The 19,873-nt window shown below is 47.4% G+C and overlaps 1 protein-coding gene across 1 annotated transcript in view; it reads right to left on the bottom strand.

Annotated features, from left to right (window-relative positions):
• Positions 1–5,960: 5,960 nt before the first annotated feature.
• Positions 5,961–19,873, bottom strand: part of LOC140386686 (tubulin alpha-3 chain-like) — an 89,610-nt gene continuing 75,697 nt past the window's right edge. The window contains exon 4 of the mRNA XM_072469248.1: positions 5,961–6,994. Coding sequence (XP_072325349.1) covers positions 6,026–6,994 — 969 coding nt within the window. The 3' untranslated portion in view covers positions 5,961–6,025. The remainder of the gene's footprint in view (positions 6,995–19,873) is intronic.

A 19,873-nucleotide genomic window follows, 5' to 3' on the forward strand; every position in this document is an offset into this window, starting at 1 on the left:
TGGGTAGCAAGAAGCTTTTCCCCAGAGTGGGTGACTCAATTACTAGGGGTCACGAGTTCAAGGTGAGAGGGGAAAAGTTTCAGGGAGATGTGCGTGGAAAGTTCTTTACGCAGAGGGTGGTGGATGCCTGGAGCGCATTGCCGGCGGAGGTGGTAGAGGCGGGCACGATAGCGTAATTTAAGATGTATCTAGACAGATACATGAATGGGCAGGGAGCAGAAGGATACAGATCCTTAGAAAATAGGCAACAGTTTTAGATAGAGGATCTGGATCGGTGCAGGCTTGGAGGGCCGAAGGGCCTGTTCCTGTGCTGTAATATTTCTTTGTTCTTTGAAACAATTGCTACAATATGGCACGACCACCTTCTCAGCAGAATTTGGGCAAGTTCTGCCAGCATTGTTCACCTCCTGGAAATGTGCTGAAAAGAAAAATGAATGAGAACTTAGTTATAAGACCATAAGACCATAAGGCATAGGAGCAGAATTAGGCCACTCAGCCCATCGAGTCTGCTCCGACGTTCAATCATGGCTGATATTTTCTCATCCCCATTCTCCTGCCTTCTCCCCATAACCCCTGATCCCTTATTAATCAAGAACCTATCTATCTCTGTCTTAAAGACACTCAGTGATTTGGCCTCCACAGCCTTCTGCGGCAAAGAGTTCCACAGATTCACCACCCGCTGGCTGAAAAAATTCCTCCTCATCTCTGTTTTAAAGGATTGTCCCTTTAGTCTGAGAGTGTGTCCTCTGGATCCCCTCTCATCCTTCTAAACTCCCAACGAGCACAGACCCAGAGTCCTCAACCGTTCCTCATACAACAAGCTCTTCATTCCAGGGATCATTCCTGTGAACCTCCTCTGGACCCTTTCCAATGCCAACACATCCTTCCTTAGATACGGGGCCCAAAACTGCTCACAATACTCCAAATGGCGGCTGACCAGAGCCTTATACAGCCTCAGAAGTACATCCCTCGCCCTCTTGACATGAATGCTAACATTGCATTTGCCTTCTTAACTGCCGACTGAATCTGCACGTTAGCCTTAAGAGAATCATGAACAAGGACTCCCAAGTCCCTTTGTGCTTCTGATTTCCTCAACATTTCCCCATTTAGAAAATAGTCTATGCTTCCATTGCTCCTTCCAAAGTGCATAACCACACACTTTTCCACATTGTATTCCATCTGCCACTTCTTTGCCCACTCTCCTAGCCTGTTCAAGTCCTTCTGCAGCCCGCCTGTTTCCTCAATACTACCTTTGAGAAGCAGTTTCGAAGTGTAGTTACCTTTGTAAGTTAAAAAGCACACAGCAGCTAATTTGTGCACCAATTCATATGAACAGCAGTGAAGTAAGGGCAGGTTTTTGGTGCTGTTGGTTGAGGGAGAGATGTTGGCCTGGACACCTAGGGCAAACTGGGATGGTGCCAACTTTATGAGGCGTATGTTAGGACGTATCCCAGACCTAGAGGTGGGGAAGTTGGTAATGGGTGGAGATTTTAATACGGTGCTGGACCCAGGGCTGGACAGATCGAGGTCCAGGACCAGAAGGAGGCCAGCTGCAGCTAGGGTGCTTAAGGACTTTATGGAGCAGATGGGAGGAGTAGACCCCTGGAGATTTAGTAGACCTAGGAGTAAGGAGTTTTCGTTTTTCTCCTATGTCCACAAAGTTTATTCACGGATAGACTTTTTTGTTTTGGGAAGGGCACTGATCCCGAAGGTGACGGGGACGGAGTACACGGCTATAGCTATTTCGGATCACGCTCCACATTGGGTGGACCTGAAGATAGGGGAGGAAAAAGAACAGCGTCCACCCTGGAGAATGGACATGGGATTATTGGCAGATGAGGGGGTGTGTTTAAGGGTGAGGGGGTGTATTGAAAGGTACATGAAACTCAATGATAATGGGGAGGTCCAGGTGGGAGTGGTCTGGGAGGCGCTGAACGCAGTGGTTAGAGGGGAGATGATATCTATTAAGGCACATAAAGGAAAGCAGGAGGGTAGGGAAAGGGAGCGGTTGTTGAAAGAACTTCTGAGGGTGGACAGACAATATGCGGAGGCACCGGAGGAGGGACTGTACAGGGAAAGGCAAAGGCTACATGTAGAATTTGACTTGTTGACTACGGGTAATGCAGAGGCACAATGGAGGAAGGCACAGGGTGTACAGTACGAATATGGGGAGAAGGCGAGCAGGTTGCTGGCCCACCAACTGAGGAAAAGGGGAGCAGCGAGGGAGATAGGGGGGGTGAGAGATGAGGAGGGAGAGATGGAGCAGGGAGCGGAGAGAGTGAATGGAGTGTTCAAGGCATTTTATGAAAGATTATATGAAGCTCAGCCCCCGGAGGGAAGGAGAGAATGATGTGCTTTCTGGATCGGCTGGAATTCCCTCAGGTGGAGGAGCAGGAGAGGGCGGGACTGGGAGCACAGATTGAGACGGAGGAAGTAGTGAAAGGGATTGGGAGCATGCAGGCGGGGAAGGCCCCGGGACCAGACGGATTCCCAGTTGAATTCTATAGGAAATATATGGACTTGCTGGCCCTGCTACTGATGAGAACCTTTAATGAGGCGAGGGAAAGGGGGCAGCTGCCCCCAACTATGTCAGAGGCAACGATATTGCTCCTCCTAAAGAAGGAAAAAGACCCGCTGCAATGCGGGTCCTATGGCCTATTTCCCTCCTGAATGTGGACGCTAAGATTCTGGCCAAGGTAATGGCAACGAGGATAGAGGATTGTGTCCCGGGGGTGGTTCATGAGGACCAAACTGGGTTTGTGAAGGGGAGACAGCTGAATACAAATGTACGGAGGCTGCTAGGGGTAATGATGATGCCCCCACCAGAGGGGGAAGCGGAGATAGTGGTGGCGATGGATGCCGAGAAAGCATTTGATAGAGTGGAGTGAGATTATTTGTGGGAGGTGCTGAGGAGATTTGGCTTTGGAGATGGGTATATCAGATGGGTACAGTTGCTGTAAAAGGCCCCGATGGCGAACGTGGTCACGAATGGACGGGGGTCTGATTATTTTCGGCTCCATAGAGGGACGAGGCAGGGATGTCCTCTGTCCCTGTTATTGTTTGCACTGGCGATTGAGTCCCTGGCCATAGCATTGAGGGGTTCCAGGAAGTGGAGGGGAGTACTCAGGGGAGGAGAAGAACACCGGGTATCTCTGTATGCGGATGATTTGTTGCTATATGTGGTGGACCCGGCGGAGGGGATGCCAGAGATAATGCGGATACTTGGGGAGTTTGGGGATTTTTCAGGGTATAAATTGAACATGGGGAAAAGTGAGTTGTTTGTGGTGCATCCAGGGGCGCAGAGCAGAGAAATAGAGGATTTACCGTTGAGGATGGTAACAAGGGACTTTCGGTACTTGGGGATCCAGATAGCCAAGAATTGGGGTACATTACATAGGCTTAATTTAACGCGGTTGGTGGAACAGATGGAGGAGGACTTTAAGAGATGGGACATGGTGTCCCTGTCACTGGCAGGTCGGGTGCAGGCGGTTAAAATGGTGGTCCTCCCGAGATTCCTTTTTATGTTTCAGTGCCTCCCGGTGGTGGTCACGAAGGCTTTTTTCAAAAGAATCGAGAAGAGTATTATGAGTTTTGTGTGGGCCAGGAAGACCCCGAGAGTGAGGAGGGGTTTTTTGCAGCGCAGTAGGGACAGGGGGGGGCTGGCACTACCGAGCCTAAGTGAGTACTACTGGGCCGCCAATATTTCAATGGTGTGTAAGTGGATGGGAGAAGAGGAGGGAGCGGCGTGGAAGAGATTGGAGAGGGCGTCCTGCAGGGGGACTAGCCTACAAGCTATGGTGACGGCACCATTGCCGTTCTCACCGAAGAAATACACCACAAGCCCGGTGGTGGTGGCTACATTGAAAATTTGGGGGCAGTGGAGACAGGAACCATATATATGGGAAGAAGAGCTGGGGGAGGAGATTGAGGAGGGGCTGTGGGCTGATGCCCTACGTAGGGTAAACTCATCGTCCTCGTGTGCCAGGCTAAGCCTGATACAATTTAAGGTGTTACACAGGGCGCATATGACTGGAGCACGGCTCAGTAAATTTTTTGGGGTAGAGGATAGGTGTGCGAGATGCTCGAGAAGCCCAGCGAATCACACCCACATGTTCTGGTCATGCCCGGCACTACAGGGGTTTTGGGTGGGGGTGGCAAAGGTGTTTTCGAAGGTGGTGGGGGTCCAGGTCGAACCAAGCTGGGGGTTGGCTATATTTGGGGTTGCAGAAGAGCCGGGAGTGCAGGAGGCGAGAGAGGCTGATGTTTTGGCCTTTGCGTCCCTAGTAGCCCGGCGCAGGATATTGTTAATGTGGAAGGAAGCCAAACCCCCGGGTGTGGAGACCTGGATAAACGACATGGCAGGGTTTATAAAGTTAGAACGGATTAAGTTCGTACTAAGGGGTTCGGCTCAAGGGTTCACCAGGCGGTGGCAACCGTTCGTCGACTACCTCACAGAAAGATAGAGGGAATGGAAAAGAAGAAGACAACAGCAGCAACCCAGGGGGAGGGGGGAGGGAGGAATCGGACGGACTCTCAGGGATGTTATTGTATATGTATAGGCACTTGTTTTAGGTAATGTATATTGGACTGTTGGATTGTATCTTTGGAGAGTATTTATTTTTGACAAGGCAGTTGCCATTTAGTTTGGTTTTTGTTTCTGTTCATATATTATTTATTTATTTGTTTAAAACTGGCCACTGTTATTTATATTGCTTTATTTCTAGTCGATTAAAGCCTTTAGTTATGTTACAACCTCGTCTTTGAGTTTAATTGATCGTGCATCACCAACGAAGGAGGTTGAATAGAGGAGAGCCAGTTTACCCCTTCTCACCTGGTCATACCAAAGGTGTTGTTACTGAGCCATCTGATACTGTTGAAAATAAGAACAGACAATGCTAGAAGCATACAGCGAATCAGGTAGCAACTGTGGAGATGGGGAAACAGGGTTAATGTTTCAGGAATAACCTTTTGTCCAAAGCCTCTTGTTAAAAAGAGTGAAAACATTTTTTGATGTGTTGCTTTAATGAATGGATGCATGCGTACTTTTCCACGAATGACTGACATATTACAAATAAAATCAATTACTTTATGTAAAAATTATTTTATTACAATGATAAAAAGACATACATGATTAAAAACAATGCATAATAGAAGACTCTTGTCCCCAAGGGATCAGGAAATAATTATTGCTCTGGCTTGATTTTAAGCTGAATGGTACAGAGGTACTTTTTGCTTCATAGAAAACTTTATAGTCAATCTCGTGGAAGTTGATTTATTTCCCAGTGCTATTACTGAAATAAAAACATTACAAGCGCATGAATCATGGTTTTTCTTTTCTCCTATAAACTTTCATTTCTCCTCCCAAAGGCACTGCCTGCTGACTGGGCTGTAATTCCAGAGGCCCCAAATGTTTTACTCACATGGAAGCTTTTGCAGTGATTGTCAACTGGCAAGTCAATCGCAAGATTCTTCAGAGCTGAGCTTTACCCTGCCCCGACCCGATGGGCACATTTCTGATGGAGAATCAGAAAAGGACACCCTTTATCATTCCACTCCAATTCTTTGTGGAGTGATTTGTTTAAACGAGTAGGACTACTTTTTAATTTGTTTTGTGCACGATGGTTCGTGCCTGGTGCTTTCAAGGGGCTGACCCATGTGTAGCCTGCATGAGGACTGTCGGATTGCCACGTGATTGTCCAGCTTAGAGACAACATTGATACCTTGATCAATTTGGCCAATCTGGTGTCACTGAGGTTAGTTGCAGAACACCTACTGATGCAGCACAAAGTGAACCAGGTGACTTCCTGGTCTTTTTCTCGCCCAGCTATACTCATGGTTTTAACCAGTAGGGCCATGAATATAGTCCTAGACAGCACCATTTTAACAAGTACAGTGTCAGTATTACCTCTATTTTTAAGTAAATAGTACAAGAAAAATGCTAGTGTGGAAAACCATAAAGACAAGGGAAACTAATCAGTTTATTAACCCCTGCTAATTTAATCTTTGGAACAAGGTTGCAGGTATTCTAATATTCCTCACGGTCAAGTTCGGCGCTGTCAATGCCAACCTCTTCATAATCTTTCTCCAAGGCTGCCAAATCATCACGGGCCTCTGAGAACTCCCCTTCCTCCATCCCCTCACCGACATACCAATGTACAAAGGCACGCTTGGCATACATCAGATCAAACTTGTGATTGAGACGAGCCCAGGCTTGAGCGATGGCCGTGCTGTTGCTCAGCATACACACAGCACGTAGCACCTTGGCCAAGTCCCCACCAGGCACCACAGTGGGAGGCTGGTAGTTGATGCCAACTTTGAAACCGGTTGGACACCAGTCAACAAATCTAATGGTGCGTTTGGTCTTAATGCTGGCGATAGAGGAATTTACATCTTTTGGCACCACATCACCACGATAAAGCATACTTACAGCCATGTACTTGCCGTTGCGAGGGTCACATTTGACCATTTGGTTGGCTGGCTCAAAGCAGGCACTGGTGAGCTGAGCCACTGAGAGCTGCTCATGATAAGCCTTCTCAGCTGAGATAATTGGTGCATAGGCAATCAAGGGAAAGTGGATGCGTGGATATGGAACCAAATTGGTCTGGAATTCTATCAGATCAACATTCAAAGCACCTTCAAATCGAAGGGAGCATGTAATGCAGGACACAACCTGGGCGAGAAGCCGGTTCAGGTTGGTGTAGGTTGGACGCTCAACGTCCAAGTTTCTGCGGCAGATATCATAAAGGGCTTCATTGTCTGCTATGAAGCAGCAGTCAGAATGCTCAAGGGTGGTGTGGGTAGTAAGGATGGCATTATAGGGTTCGACCACAGCTGTTGAGATTTGAGGAGCTGGATAGATGGTAAATTCAAACTTGGTTTTCTTGCCGTAGTCAACAGTGAGACACTGCATCAAAAGGGAAGTAAAACCAGAACCGGTGCCTCCACCAAAGCTGTGGAATATGAGGAAACCCTGGAGTCCTGTACAATCATCAACCTGTGAAAATAGAATATTTGCCAGATTAGCTAACCGTACTTTTATGTTCAGGATCAAAATTTTAAACAATTTTAAGTGTAAAGATAAGCATCTTGCTTAATTTCTTCTATTAGATAATGTTCTTAAAGAAGGCAGTAAATGTCAGGGGGAGAGGTCCATTGACAATATTTACCCTCAATTTTGAAAGGAAGAATGTCCTTGCCTTTCTACAGTATCGTTCTCCACCTCAGAATATCTCAGGTTTTTAGTTAATTAAGTGTTCTTTGACGTTTAGTTACCGTTGTGATGTGGGGAACACAGCAGCCAATTTGTGCACTGCAAGGGTAGGAATCCTACGGTGAGAAACTCACCTCCGGAACCCTCAAAGCTTGTCCACCAACTACAAGGCCACAAGTCAGGAGTGTGATGGAATATTCTCCACTTGCCTGGATGAGTGCAGCTCCAACAGCACTCAAGAAGCTTGACACTATCCAGGACATAGAACATAGAACAGTACAGCATAGAACAGGCCCTTCGGCCCTCGATGTTGTGCCGAGCATTGTCTGAAACCAAGATCAAGCTATCCCACTCCCTGTCATTCTGGTGTGCTCCATGTGCCTATCCAATAACCGCTTGAAAGTTCCTAAAGTGTTCGACTCCACTATCACAGCAGGCAGTCCATTCCACACCCTAACCACTCTCTGAGTAAAGAACCTACCTCGGACATCCCTCCTATATCTCCCACCCTGAATCTTATAGTTATGCCCCCTTGTAACAGCTACATCCACCCGAGGAAATAGTCTCTGATCGTCCACTCTATCTATCCCCCTCATCATCTTATAAACCTCTATTAAGTCGCCTCTCAACCTCCTCTGCTCCATAGAGAAAAGCCCTAGCTCCCTCAACCTTTCCTCATAAGAGCTATCCTGCAAACCAGGCAGAATCATGGTAAATCTCCTTTGCACCCTTTCCAATGCTTCCACATCCTTCCTATAGTGAGGTGACCAGAACTGCACACAATACTCCAAATGTGGTCTCACCAGGGTCCTGTACAGTTGCAGCATAACCCCGCGGCTCTTAAACTCAAGCCCCCTGTTAATAAACGCTAACACACCATAGGCCTTCTTCACGGCTCTATCCACTTGAGTGGCAACCTTCAGAGATTTGTGGACATGAACCCCAAGATCTCTCTGTTCCTCCACATTCCTCAGAACCCTGCCGTTGACCTTGTAATCCGCATTCAAATTTTTTCTACCAAAATGAATTGCCTCGCACTTATCAGGGTTAAACTCCATCTGCCATTTTTCGGCCCAGCTCTGCATCCTATCAATGTCTCTTTGCAGCCTACAACAGCCCTCCACCTCATCCACTACTCCACCAATCTTGGTGTCATCAGTAAATTTACTGACCCACCCTTCAGCCCCCTCCTCCAAGTCATTGATAAAAATCACAAATAGCGGAGGACCCAGCACTGATCCCTGTGGTACACCGCTGGTAACTGGTCTCCAGTCTGAAAATGTTCCATCCACCACCACCCTCTGTCTTCTATGTGATAGCCAGTTACTTATCCAATTGGCCAAATTTCTCTCTATCCCACACCTCCTTACTTTCTTCATAAGCCGACCATGGAAAATCTTATCAAACGCCTTACTAAAATCCATGTATACGACATCAACTGCTCTACCTTCATCTACACACTTAGTTACCTCCTCAAAGAATTCAATCAAATTTGTCAGGCAAGACTTACCCTTCACAAATCCATGTTGACTATCCCGGATTAAGCTGCATCTTTCCAAATGGTCATAAATCCTATCCTTCAGGACCTTTTCCATTAACTTACCGACCACCGAAGTAAGACTAACCGGCCTATAATTACCAGGGTCATTCCTATCCCCGTGGACAGTGAGGACCCAAAGATCAAAGCCAAAGGCTCTGCAATCTCATCCCTTGCCTCCCAAAGAATCCTTGGATATATCCCATCTGGCCCAGGGGACTTGTCGACCCTAAGGTTTTTCAAAATTGCTAATACATCCTTCCTCAGAACATCTACCTCCTCCAGCCTACCCGCCTGTATCACACTCTCATCCTCAAAAACATGGCTCCTCACCTTGGAGAACACTGAAGAAAAGTATTCATTCAATGCCTCTCTTATTTCTTCTGACTCCATGCACAAGTTCCCACTACTGTCCTTGACCGGCCCTAACCTCACCCTGGTCATTCTTTTATTTCTCACATAAGAGTAAAAAGCCTTGGAGTTTTCCTTGATCCGACCCGCCAAGGACTTCTCATGCCCCCTCCTAGCTCTCCTAAGCCCTTTTTTTTAGCTCATTCCTTGCTACCTTGTAACCCTCAAGCGACCTAACTGAACCTTGTTTTCTCATCCTTACATACGCTTCCTTTTTCCTCTTGACAAGACATTCAACCTCTTTTGTGAACCATGGTTCCCTCACACGGCCATTTCCTCCCTGCCTGACAGGGACATACCTATCAAGGACATGCAGTATTTGTTCCTTGAACAAGCTCCACTTTTCATTTGTGCCTTTCCCTGATAGTTTCTGTTCCCATCTTATGCTCCCTAATTCTTGCCTAATCGCATCATAATTACCCCTCCCCCAATTATAAACCTTGCCCTGCCGTATGGACCTATCACTCTCCATTGTAATAGTGAAAGACACCGAATTGTGGTCACTATCTCCAAAGTGCTCTCCCACAAACAAATCTAACACTTGGCCCGGTTCATTACCCAGTACCAAATCCAATGTGGCCCCCACTCTTATCGGCCTATCCACATATTGTGTCAGGAAACCCTCCTGCACACACTGTACAAAAACTGCCCCATCCAAACTGTTCGACCTGTAGAGGTTCCAATCAATATTTGGAAAGTTAAAGTCACCCATGACAACTACCCTGAGACCTCCACACCAATCCATAATCTGTTTTGCAATTTCTTCCTCCACATCTCTATTACTATTTGGGGGCCTATAGAAAACTCCTAACAACGTGACCGCACCTTTCCTATTTCTAACTTCGGCCCCTATTACCTCAGTAGGCAGATCCCCTTCGAGCTGCCTTTCTGCAGCCATTAAACTATCCTTGATTAACAATGCTACTCCTCCACCTCTTTTACCATCTTCCCTGCTCTTACTGAAACATCTATACCCCGGAACTTCCAACAACCATTCCTGTCCCTGTTCTAACCATGTCTCCGTAATGGCCACAACACCGTAGTCCCAGGTACCAATTCACGCTCCAAGTTCATCCACCTTATTCCGGATGCTCCTTGCATTGAAGTAGACACACTTCAACCCATCTTTCTGTCTGCCGGTACACTCCTGCGACTTGATACCCTCCTCAGTACCTCACTACTCTCAACGCTGGCTTCTAGACTACAGCTCGTTTTCCCATCCCCCTGACAAATTAGTTTAAACCCCCTCCCCCGAAGAGCCGTAGCAAATTTCCCTCCCAGGATATTGGTGCCCCTCTGGTTCAGGTGCAAACCTTCCTGTCTGTACAGGTCCCACCTTCCCCAGAATGTGCTCCAATTATCCACGTAACTGAAACCCTCCCTCTTACACCATCTCTGCAGCCACGTGTTAATCCACACTCTCTCCCTGTTCCTTACCTCGCTAGCACGTGGCACCGGCAACAAACCAGAGATGACAACATGGTTTGTCCTGGCTCTCAGCTTCCACCCTAGCTCCTTAAATTCCTGTTTTAAATCCCTGTTCCCTTCTCTTACCTATGTCGTTGGTACCGATGTGTACCATGACTTGTGACTGTTCCCCCTCCCTCTTAAGGATTCTGAAAACACGGTCCGAGACGTCACGGACACTGGCACCCGGGAGGCAACATACCATCCGAGTGTCTCTTTCGTTGCCACAGAACGGTCTATCTGACCCTCTGACTATCGAGTCCCCAATAACGATTGCTCTTAAGCTCTCCCTCCTTCCCTTCTGAGCCACAGGGACGGACTCAGTGCTGGAGATCCGTTCACCATGGCTTACCCCTGGTAGGTCGTCCCCCTCAACAGTATCCAAAGCGGTATACTTGTTACTGAGGGGAACGAACCCAGAGGATCCCTGCACTGACTGCTTCCTCCCAGCCCCTCTCACCTTCACCCATCTATCTTGATTCTTCGGAGTAACCGTCGATTTCGGCGGCGTGAGAGCAGCTGGTTAGTCAGTTTCAGCGGGAGCATTGCGGAAGGAGGTTGCTGGGAGGTAAGTCAACCTTTAAAAGCACTTCTCTTTGCAGGGGCAGGCCAGTCGATTTCGGTGGCGTGAGAGCAGCTGGTTAGTCAGTTTCAGCGGGAGCATTGCGGAAGGAGGTTGCTGGGAGGTAAGTCAACCTTTAAAAGCACTTCTCTTTGCAGGGGCAGGCCAGTCGATTTCGGCGGCGTGAGAGCAGCTGGTTAGTCAGTTTCAGCGGGAGCAATGCGGAAGGAGGTTGCTGGGAGGTAAGTCAACCTTTAAAAGCACTTCTCTTTGCAGGGGCAGGCCAGTCGATTTCGGCGGCGTGAGAGCAGCTGGTTAGTCAGTTTCAGCGGGAGCATTGCGGAAGGAGGTTGCTGGGAGGTAAGTCAACCTTTAAAAGCACTTCTCTTTGCAGGGGCAGGCCAGTCGATTTCGGTGGCGTGAGAGCAGCTGGTTAGTCAGTTTCAGCGGGAGCATTGCGGAAGGAGGTTGCTGGGAGGTAAGTCAACCTTTAAAAGCACTTCTCTTTGCAGGGGCAGGCCAGTCGATTTCGGTGGCGTGAGAGCAGCTGGTTAGTCAGTTTCAGCGGGAGCATTGCGGAAGGAGGTTGCTGGGAGGTAAGTCAACCTTTAAAAGCACTTCTCTTTGCAGGGGCAGGCCAGTCAATTTCGGCGGCGTGAGAGCAGCTGGTTAGTCAGTTTCAGCGGGAGCATTGCGGAAGGAGGTTGCTAGGAGGTAAGTCAACCTTTAAAAGCACTTCTCTTTGCAGGGGCAGGCCAGTCGATTTCGGTGGCGTGAGAGCAGCTGGTTAGTCAGTTTCAGCGGGAGCATTGCGGAAGGAGGTTGCTGGGAGGTAAGTCAACCTTTAAAAGCACTTCTCTTTGCAGGGGCAGGCCAGTCGATTTCGGTGGCGTGAGAGCAGCTGGTTAGTCAGTTTCAGCAGGAGCTGAGAATTTTTCTTTTTTTTTTTAAATTAGTTTTTTAGGCGGGAACAGGAAGTCGACCCGCGGACGTCTGGGAAGACCCTCACCAATAAATTCTGGTGGAGAGGAAACCCGAGACACTACACGTGTAGTGTCTCCCACCTGCCCTCCTCCTCTAACCTAATAATAAAACCCATTGGTCTGAGGTAAGTACCATATTTTTATTATATTATTATTATTTTTTATAAAAATTTAATTTAGTTGTTAGCCAGACCTTGGTAGAAAGTTAGAGGAATGGCAGGGAAGGGAGTGCAATGTTCCTCCTGCAGGATGTTTGAGGTGAGGGATGCAGTTAGTGTCCCTGCTGATTTTACCTGCAGGAAGTGCTGCCATCTCCAGCTCCTCCAAGACCGAGTTAGGGAACTGGAGCTGGAGTTGGAAGAACTTCGGATCATTCGGGAGGCAGAAGGGGTCATAGATAGCAGCTTCAGGGAATTAGTTACACCAAAGATTGGAGATAGGTGGGTAACTGTAAGAGGGACTGGGAAAAAACAGTCAGTGCAGGGATCCCCTGCGGTCGTTCCCCTGAGAAACAAGTATACCGCTTTGGATACTTGTGGGGGGGACGACTTACCAGGGGTAAGCCATGGGGTACGGGCCTCTGGCACGGAGTCTGTCCCTGTTGCTCAGAAGGGAAGGGGGGAGAGGAGCAGAGCATTAGTAATTGGGGACTCTATAGTCAGGGGCACAGATAGGAGATTTTGTGGGAGCGTGAGAGACTCACGTTTGGTATGTTGCCTCCCAGGTGCAAGGGTACGTGATGTCTCGGATCGTGTTTTCCGGGTCCTTAGGGGGAGGGGGAGCAGCCCCAAGTCGTGGTCCACATTGGCACCAACGACATAGGTAGGAAAGGGGACAAGGATGTCAGGCAGGCTTTCAGGGAGCTAGGATGGAAGCTCAGAACTAGAACAAACAGAGTTGTTATCTCTGGGTTGTTGCCCGTGCCACGTGATAGTGAGATGAGGAATAGGGAGAGAGAGCATTTAAACACGTGGCTACAGGGATGGTGCAGGCGGGAGGGTTTCAGATTTTTGGATAACTGGGGCTCTTTCTGGGGAAGGTGGGACCTCTACAGACAGGATGGTCTACATCTGAACCTGAGGGGCACAAATATCCTGGGGGGGAGATTTGTTAGTGCTCTTTGGGGGGGTTTAAACTAATGCAGCAGGGGCATGGGAACCTGGATTGTAGTTTTAGGGTAAGGGAGAATGAGAGTATAGAGGTCAGGAGCACAGATTTGACGTCGCAGGAGGGGGCCAGCGTTCAGGTAGGTGGTTTGAAGTGTGTCTACTTCAATGCCAGGAGTATACGAAACAAGGTAGGGGAACTGGCAGCGTGGGTTGGTACCTGGGACTTCGATGTTGTGGCCATTTCGGAGACATGGATAGAGCAGGGACAGGAATGGATGTTGCAGGTTCCGGGGTTTAGGTGTTTTAGTAAGCTCAGAGAAGGAGGCAAAAGAGGGGGAGGTGTGGCGCTGCTAGTCAAGAGCAGTATTACGGTGGCGGAGAGGATGCTAGATGGGGGCTTTGATTTTTATGTCATCATTGGCTACAGGAATAGTGCCAGAGGACTGGAGGACAGCAAATGTGGTCCCTTTGTTCAAAAAGGGGAGCAGAGACAACCCCGGCAACTATAGACCGGTGAGCCTCACGTCTGTAGTGGGTAAAGTCTTGGAGGGGATTATAAGGGACAAGATTTATAATCATCTAGATAGGAATAATATGATCAGGGATAGTCAGCATGGCTTTGTGAAGGGTAGGTCATGCCTCACAAACCTTATTGAGTTCTTTGAGAAGGTGACTGAACAGGTAGACGAGGGTAGAGCAGTTGATGTGGTGTATATGGATTTCAGCAAAGCGTTTGATAAGGTTCCCCACGGTAGGCTATTGCAAAAAATACGGAGGCTGGGGATTGAGGGTGTTTTAGAGATGTGGATCAGAAATTGGCTAGCTGAAAGAAGACAGAGGGTGGTGGTTGATGGGAAATGTTCAGAATGGAGTACAGTCACAAGTGGAGTACCACAAGGATCTGTTCTGGGGCCGTTGCTGTTTGTCATTTTTATCAATGACCTAGAGGAAGGCGCAGAAGGGTGGGTGAGTAAATTTGCAGACGATACTAAAGTCGGTGGTGTTGTCGATAGTGTGGAAGGATGTAGCAGGTTACAGAGGGATATAGATAAGCTGCAGAGCTGGGCTGAGAGGTGGCAAATGGAGTTTAATGTAGAGAAGTGTGAGGTGATTCACTTTGGAAGGAATAACAGGAATGCGGAATATTTGGCTAATGGTAAAGTTCTTGAAAGTGTGGATGAGCAGAGGGATCTAGGTGTCCATGTACATAGATCCCTGAAAGTTGCCACCCAGGTTGATAGGGTTGTGAAGAAGGCCTATGGAGTGTTGGCCTTTATTGGTAGAGGGATTGAGTTCCGGAGTCGGGAGGTCATGTTGCAGCTGTACAGAACTCTGGTACGGCCGCATTTGGAGTATTGCGTACAGTTCTGGTCACCGCATTATAGGAAGGACGTGGAGGCTTTGGAGCGGGTGCAGAGGAGATTTACCAGGATGTTGCCTGGTATGGAGGGAAAATCTTATGAGGAAAGGCTGACGGACTTGAGGTTGTTTTCGTTGGAGAGAAGAAGGTTAAGAGGAGACTTAATAGAGGCATACAAAATGATCAGGGGGTTGGATAGGGTGGACAGTGAGAGCCTTCTCCCGCGGATGGATATGGCTGGCACGAGGGGACATAACTTTAAACTGAGGGGTAATAGATATAGGACAGAGGTCAGAGGTAGGTTCTTTACGCAAAGAGTAGTGAGGCCGTGGAATGCCCTACCTGCAACAGTAGTGAACTCGCCAACATTGAGGGCTTTTAAAAGTTTATTGGATAAACATATGGATGATAATGGCATAGTGTAGGTTAGATGGCTTTTGTTTCGGTGCAACATCGTGGGCCGAAGGGCCTGTACTGCGCTGTATTGTTCTATGTTCTATGTTCTATGTAACCACATCCCTGAAGCTACTATCTATGACCACCTCTTCCTCCCGAATGATCGGAAGTTCATCCAGCTCCAGTTCCAGTTCCATAATACAGTTTCTGAGGAGCTGGAGATGGGTGCACTTCCCACAGGTGAAATCAGCAGGGACACTGACGGCGTCCCTCACCTCAAACATTCTGCAGGAGGAACATTGCACTGCCTTCCCTGTCATCCCCTCTAGATAAAACAAGAAAAAGAAAGAAAGAGCTTACCTGTTATTCACTCTACCCCTTAGGTTAGAGGAGGTGGAAGGGTGGGGGACACTAAAGTGTACTTTCTAGGGTTTAGGAACCGCAAACTTAAATACAGGTAAAAATAAAACTTAACCAGCAACCACTGCGCCCCGCATGAGAACAGCAATCAGCTGTTATGGGCCCACGCAAACAATTTAAATCTTTACTACTTACCCAGCAGTCACTCTGTCCTCACTCCGGCCAGATTCAGCTGGAAACTCCCAACAGTAAGTTTTTAAAAAATTTACTCCCCTTCTCAGCAAGCACTCACTCAGCAACCACTGCGCCCTGCATGAGAACAGCAATCAGCTGTTATGGGCCCGCGCAAACAATTTAAATCTTTACTACTTACCCAGCAGTCACTCTGTCCTCACCCGGACCGGATTCAGCTGGAAGCTCCCAACAGTAAGTTTAAAAAAAAATTTACTCCCCACATTTTGGATACAGTGACCGCAATGCATTGATGCAAATTTTCCCCGCAGCCCGCTTTATTGCTCCCCCTTCCACAAACATTCAAACCATCTATCACCGACAAACAGTGGCAACCATGTGTACCATCTACAAGATGTACTGCAGTAACTCACCATGTTTCCTCAGACACCACCTTCCAAACCCATGACCTCTACCATCTAGAAGGACAAGAGCAACAGAAACCTGCCAACCCCACCACCTGGAGGTTCCCCTCCAAATCACTCACCACCCTGACTTGGAAATATATCGCCGTTCCTTCACTGTCGCTGGGGCAACATCCTGGAACTCCCTTCCTAATAGCAGTGTGTGTACCTATACCTCAAGGACTGCAGTGGTTCAAGAAGGCAATTCATCACCACCATCTATCTGAAGGGCAACTCGGGATGGGCAATAAATACTGGCCTAACCAGCGACGCCCACATCCCGGAAATTAATTTTTTTTAAAGCTCCCAGAACTGACAATGACACAATGACCAGACCATTGGTTTTTTTTGAAGATATGTTTGTTCTATTCTAGATAGTCAGGTAGTGAAGGTAGAACTGGAGCCGAATCTTTACACACTTTTACTTATAGGTTTTTACTTGCAGAAAGACACATTACAAACATGCACCTCCAAAAACAACCACATTTTCAATCTGCTCCTATAAAAGTGAATCCCCAGCTAATGCTTATCACCTGACTACAATTAAACACTTAATTAATACACAATTTACAATATTAGCTAATGGATAAATATTGTTCACTTCTTAAAAAGAGTGACTGTGGAATATTCAGAGGAACATCATGTCCTCAGTTTAACGTATCATCTGAAAGACAACACCTCTGACAACGCAGCAGTCCCACTGCTTATGGGGCTGTTTAGCACAGGGCTAAATCGCTGGCTTTGAAAGCAGACCAAGGCAGGCCAGCAGCATGGTTCAATTCCCGTAACAGCCTCCCCGAACAGGCGCTGGAATGTGGCGACTAGGCGCTTTTCACAGTAACTTCATTTGAAGCCTACTCGTGACAATAAGCCATTTTCATTTCCATCAATACTGTGCCGAAGTGTCAGTGCTCATGTTTTTGGAGTGGGACTTGAATCCATGACCTGCTAACCCAGTGGTGAGAGCACTGTCACAAGCCAAGACTGAGAGCTTACACTGCCATCTCTGAAAATATTTGTGATTGAGGTAGTTCTTCGATTCCCAACGGAGACCAACTGTTTTAAGTACTTGGACTTTGTGCTCAGCTGACCTCAACTACATGACCATGAATCTCATAGACTGGTAGCCTTATCTGACCTGGATGTCAATCAGGAATCAGCCAAGCTGAATGCAATCAGTGAGGATGAGTTCAAATATTATTTTTAAATATAAATTTAGAGTACCTAATTATTTTTTTCCAATTAAGGGACAATTTAGCGTGGCCAATCCACGTGCATTGGCTAGGATAAGCTGGCAAAGAATACTTAAGGGTAGATAAGCAATGGCAGACATTTAAAGAACACATGGATGAACTTCAACAATTGTACATCCCAGTCTGGCACAAAAGTAAGACGGGGAAGGTGGCTCAACCATGACTAACAAGGGAAATCAGGGATAGTGTTAAAGCCAAAGAGGAGGCATATAAATTGGCCAGAAGCAAGCCTGAGGACAGGGAGAAATTTAAAATTCAGTAGAGGAGGACAAGGTTTAATTCTGAAGGGGAAAATAGAATACGAGAGTAAGCTTGCAGAAAACATAAAAACTGACGGCAAAAGCTTCTATAGATATGTAAAGAGGAAAAGACTGGTGAAGACAAATGTAGGTCCCTTACAGTTAAAATCAGGTGAATTCATAATGGGCAACAAAGAGACGGCAGACCAGTTGAATAATTACTTTGGATCTGTCTTCACTAAGGAGGACAGAAATAACCTTTCGGAAATACCAGGGGACAGAGGGTCTAGCATGAAGGAAGAACGAAAGGAAATCCTTATTAGTCAGGAAATTGTATTGGGGAAATTGATGGGATTAAAACCCGATAATTCCCCAGGACCTGATGCTCTGCATCCCAGAGTTAGAACATAGAACATAGAACGATACAGCGCAGTACAGGCCCTTCGGCCCACGATGTTGCACCGAAACAAAAGCCATCTAACCTACACTATGCCATTATCATCCATATGCTTATCCAATAAACTTTTAAATGCCCTCAATGTTGGCGAGTTCACTACTGTTGCAGGTACGGCATTCCACGGCCTCACCACTCTTTGCGTGAAGAACCTACCTCTGACCTCTGTCCTATATCTATTACCCCTCAGTTTGAAGCTATGTCCCCTCGTGCTAGCCATTTCCATCCGCGGGAGAAGGCTCTCATTGTCCACCCTATCTATTTTGTATGCCTCTATTAAGTCTCCTCTTAACCTTCTTCTCTCTAACGAAAACAACCTCAAGTCCATCAGCCTTTCCTCATAAGATTTTCCCTCCATACCCGGCAACATCCTGGTAAATCTCCTCTGCACCCGCTCCAAAGCTTCCACGTCCTTCCTATAATGCGGTGACCAGAACTGTACGCAATACTCCAAATGCGGCCGTACCAGAGTTTTGTACAGCTGCAACATGACCTCATGATTCCGGAACTCAATCCCTCTACCAATAAAGGCCAACACTCCGTAGGCCTTCTTCACAACCCTATCAACCTGGGTGGCAACTTTCAGGGATCTATGTACATGGACCCCTAGATCCCTCTGCTCATCCACACTTCCAAGAACTTTACCATTAGCCAAATATTCCGCATTCCTGTTATTCCTTCCAAAGTGAATCACCTCACACTTCTCTACATTAAACTCCATTTGCCACCTCTCAGCCCAGCTCTGCAGCTTATCTATGTCCCTCTGTAACCTGCTACATCCTTCCGCACTGTCGACAACACCACCGACTTTAGTGTCGTCTGCAAATTTACTCACCCACCCTTCTGCGCCCTCCTCTAGGTCATTTATAAAAATGACAAACAGCAACGGCCCCAGAACAGATCCTTGTGGTACGCCACTTGTAACTGAACTCCATTCTGAACATTTCCCATCAACCACCACCCTCTATCTTCTTTCAGCTAGCCAATTTCTGATCCACATCTCTAAATCACCCTCAATCCCCAGCCTCCGTATTTTCTGCAATAGCCTACCGTGGCGAACCTTATCAAACGCTTTGCTGAAATCCATATACACCACATCAACTGCTCTACCCTCGTCTACCTGTTCAGTCACCTTCTCAAAGAACTCGATAAGGTTTGTGAGGCATGACCTACCCTTCACAAAGCCATGCTGACTATCCCTGATCATATTATTCCTATCGAGATGATTATAAATCTTGTCTCTTATAATCCCCTCCAAGACGTTGCCCACAACAGACGTGAGGCTCAATTCTTAAGGAAGTGGTCCTAGAAATAGTAGATGAATTGGCGATCATTTTCCAGCATTCTATGGACTCTGGAAGAATTCCAATGGATTGGATGGTAGCTAATGGAACCCCACTTTTTTAAAAAGGAGAGAGAAAGTGGGGAATTATAGACCGGTTAGCCTAACACCAGTGGGGAAACTGCTGTAGCCAATTATTAAGGATGAAATAACTGAGCATTTGGAAAGTGGGGACAGGTTCGGTTCAAGTCGGGCAGCACGGTAGCATAGCGGTTAGCACAATTGCTTCACAGCTCCAGAGTCCCAGGTTCAATTCCCGGCTTGGGTCACGTTCTCCCCGTATGTGCGTGGGTTTCCTCTGGGTGCTCCGGTTTCCTCCCACAGTCCAAAGATGTGCAGATTAGGTGGATTGGCCATGCTAAATTGTCCTTAGTGTCCAAAATTGCCCTTAGTGTTGGATGGGGTCACTGGGTTATGGGGATAGGGTGGAGGTGTGGGCTTGGGTCGGGTGCTCTTTCAAAAAGAGCCGGTGCAGACTCGATGGGCCGAATAGCCTCCTTCTGCACTGTAAATTCTATGAAAGTCAGCATGGATTCACATGGGAATTCATGCTTG

The sequence above is a fragment of the Scyliorhinus torazame genome, chromosome 2 (genome assembly GCF_047496885.1).
Source record: "Scyliorhinus torazame isolate Kashiwa2021f chromosome 2, sScyTor2.1, whole genome shotgun sequence".
Classification (NCBI taxonomy): Eukaryota; Metazoa; Chordata; class Chondrichthyes; order Carcharhiniformes; family Scyliorhinidae; genus Scyliorhinus; species Scyliorhinus torazame.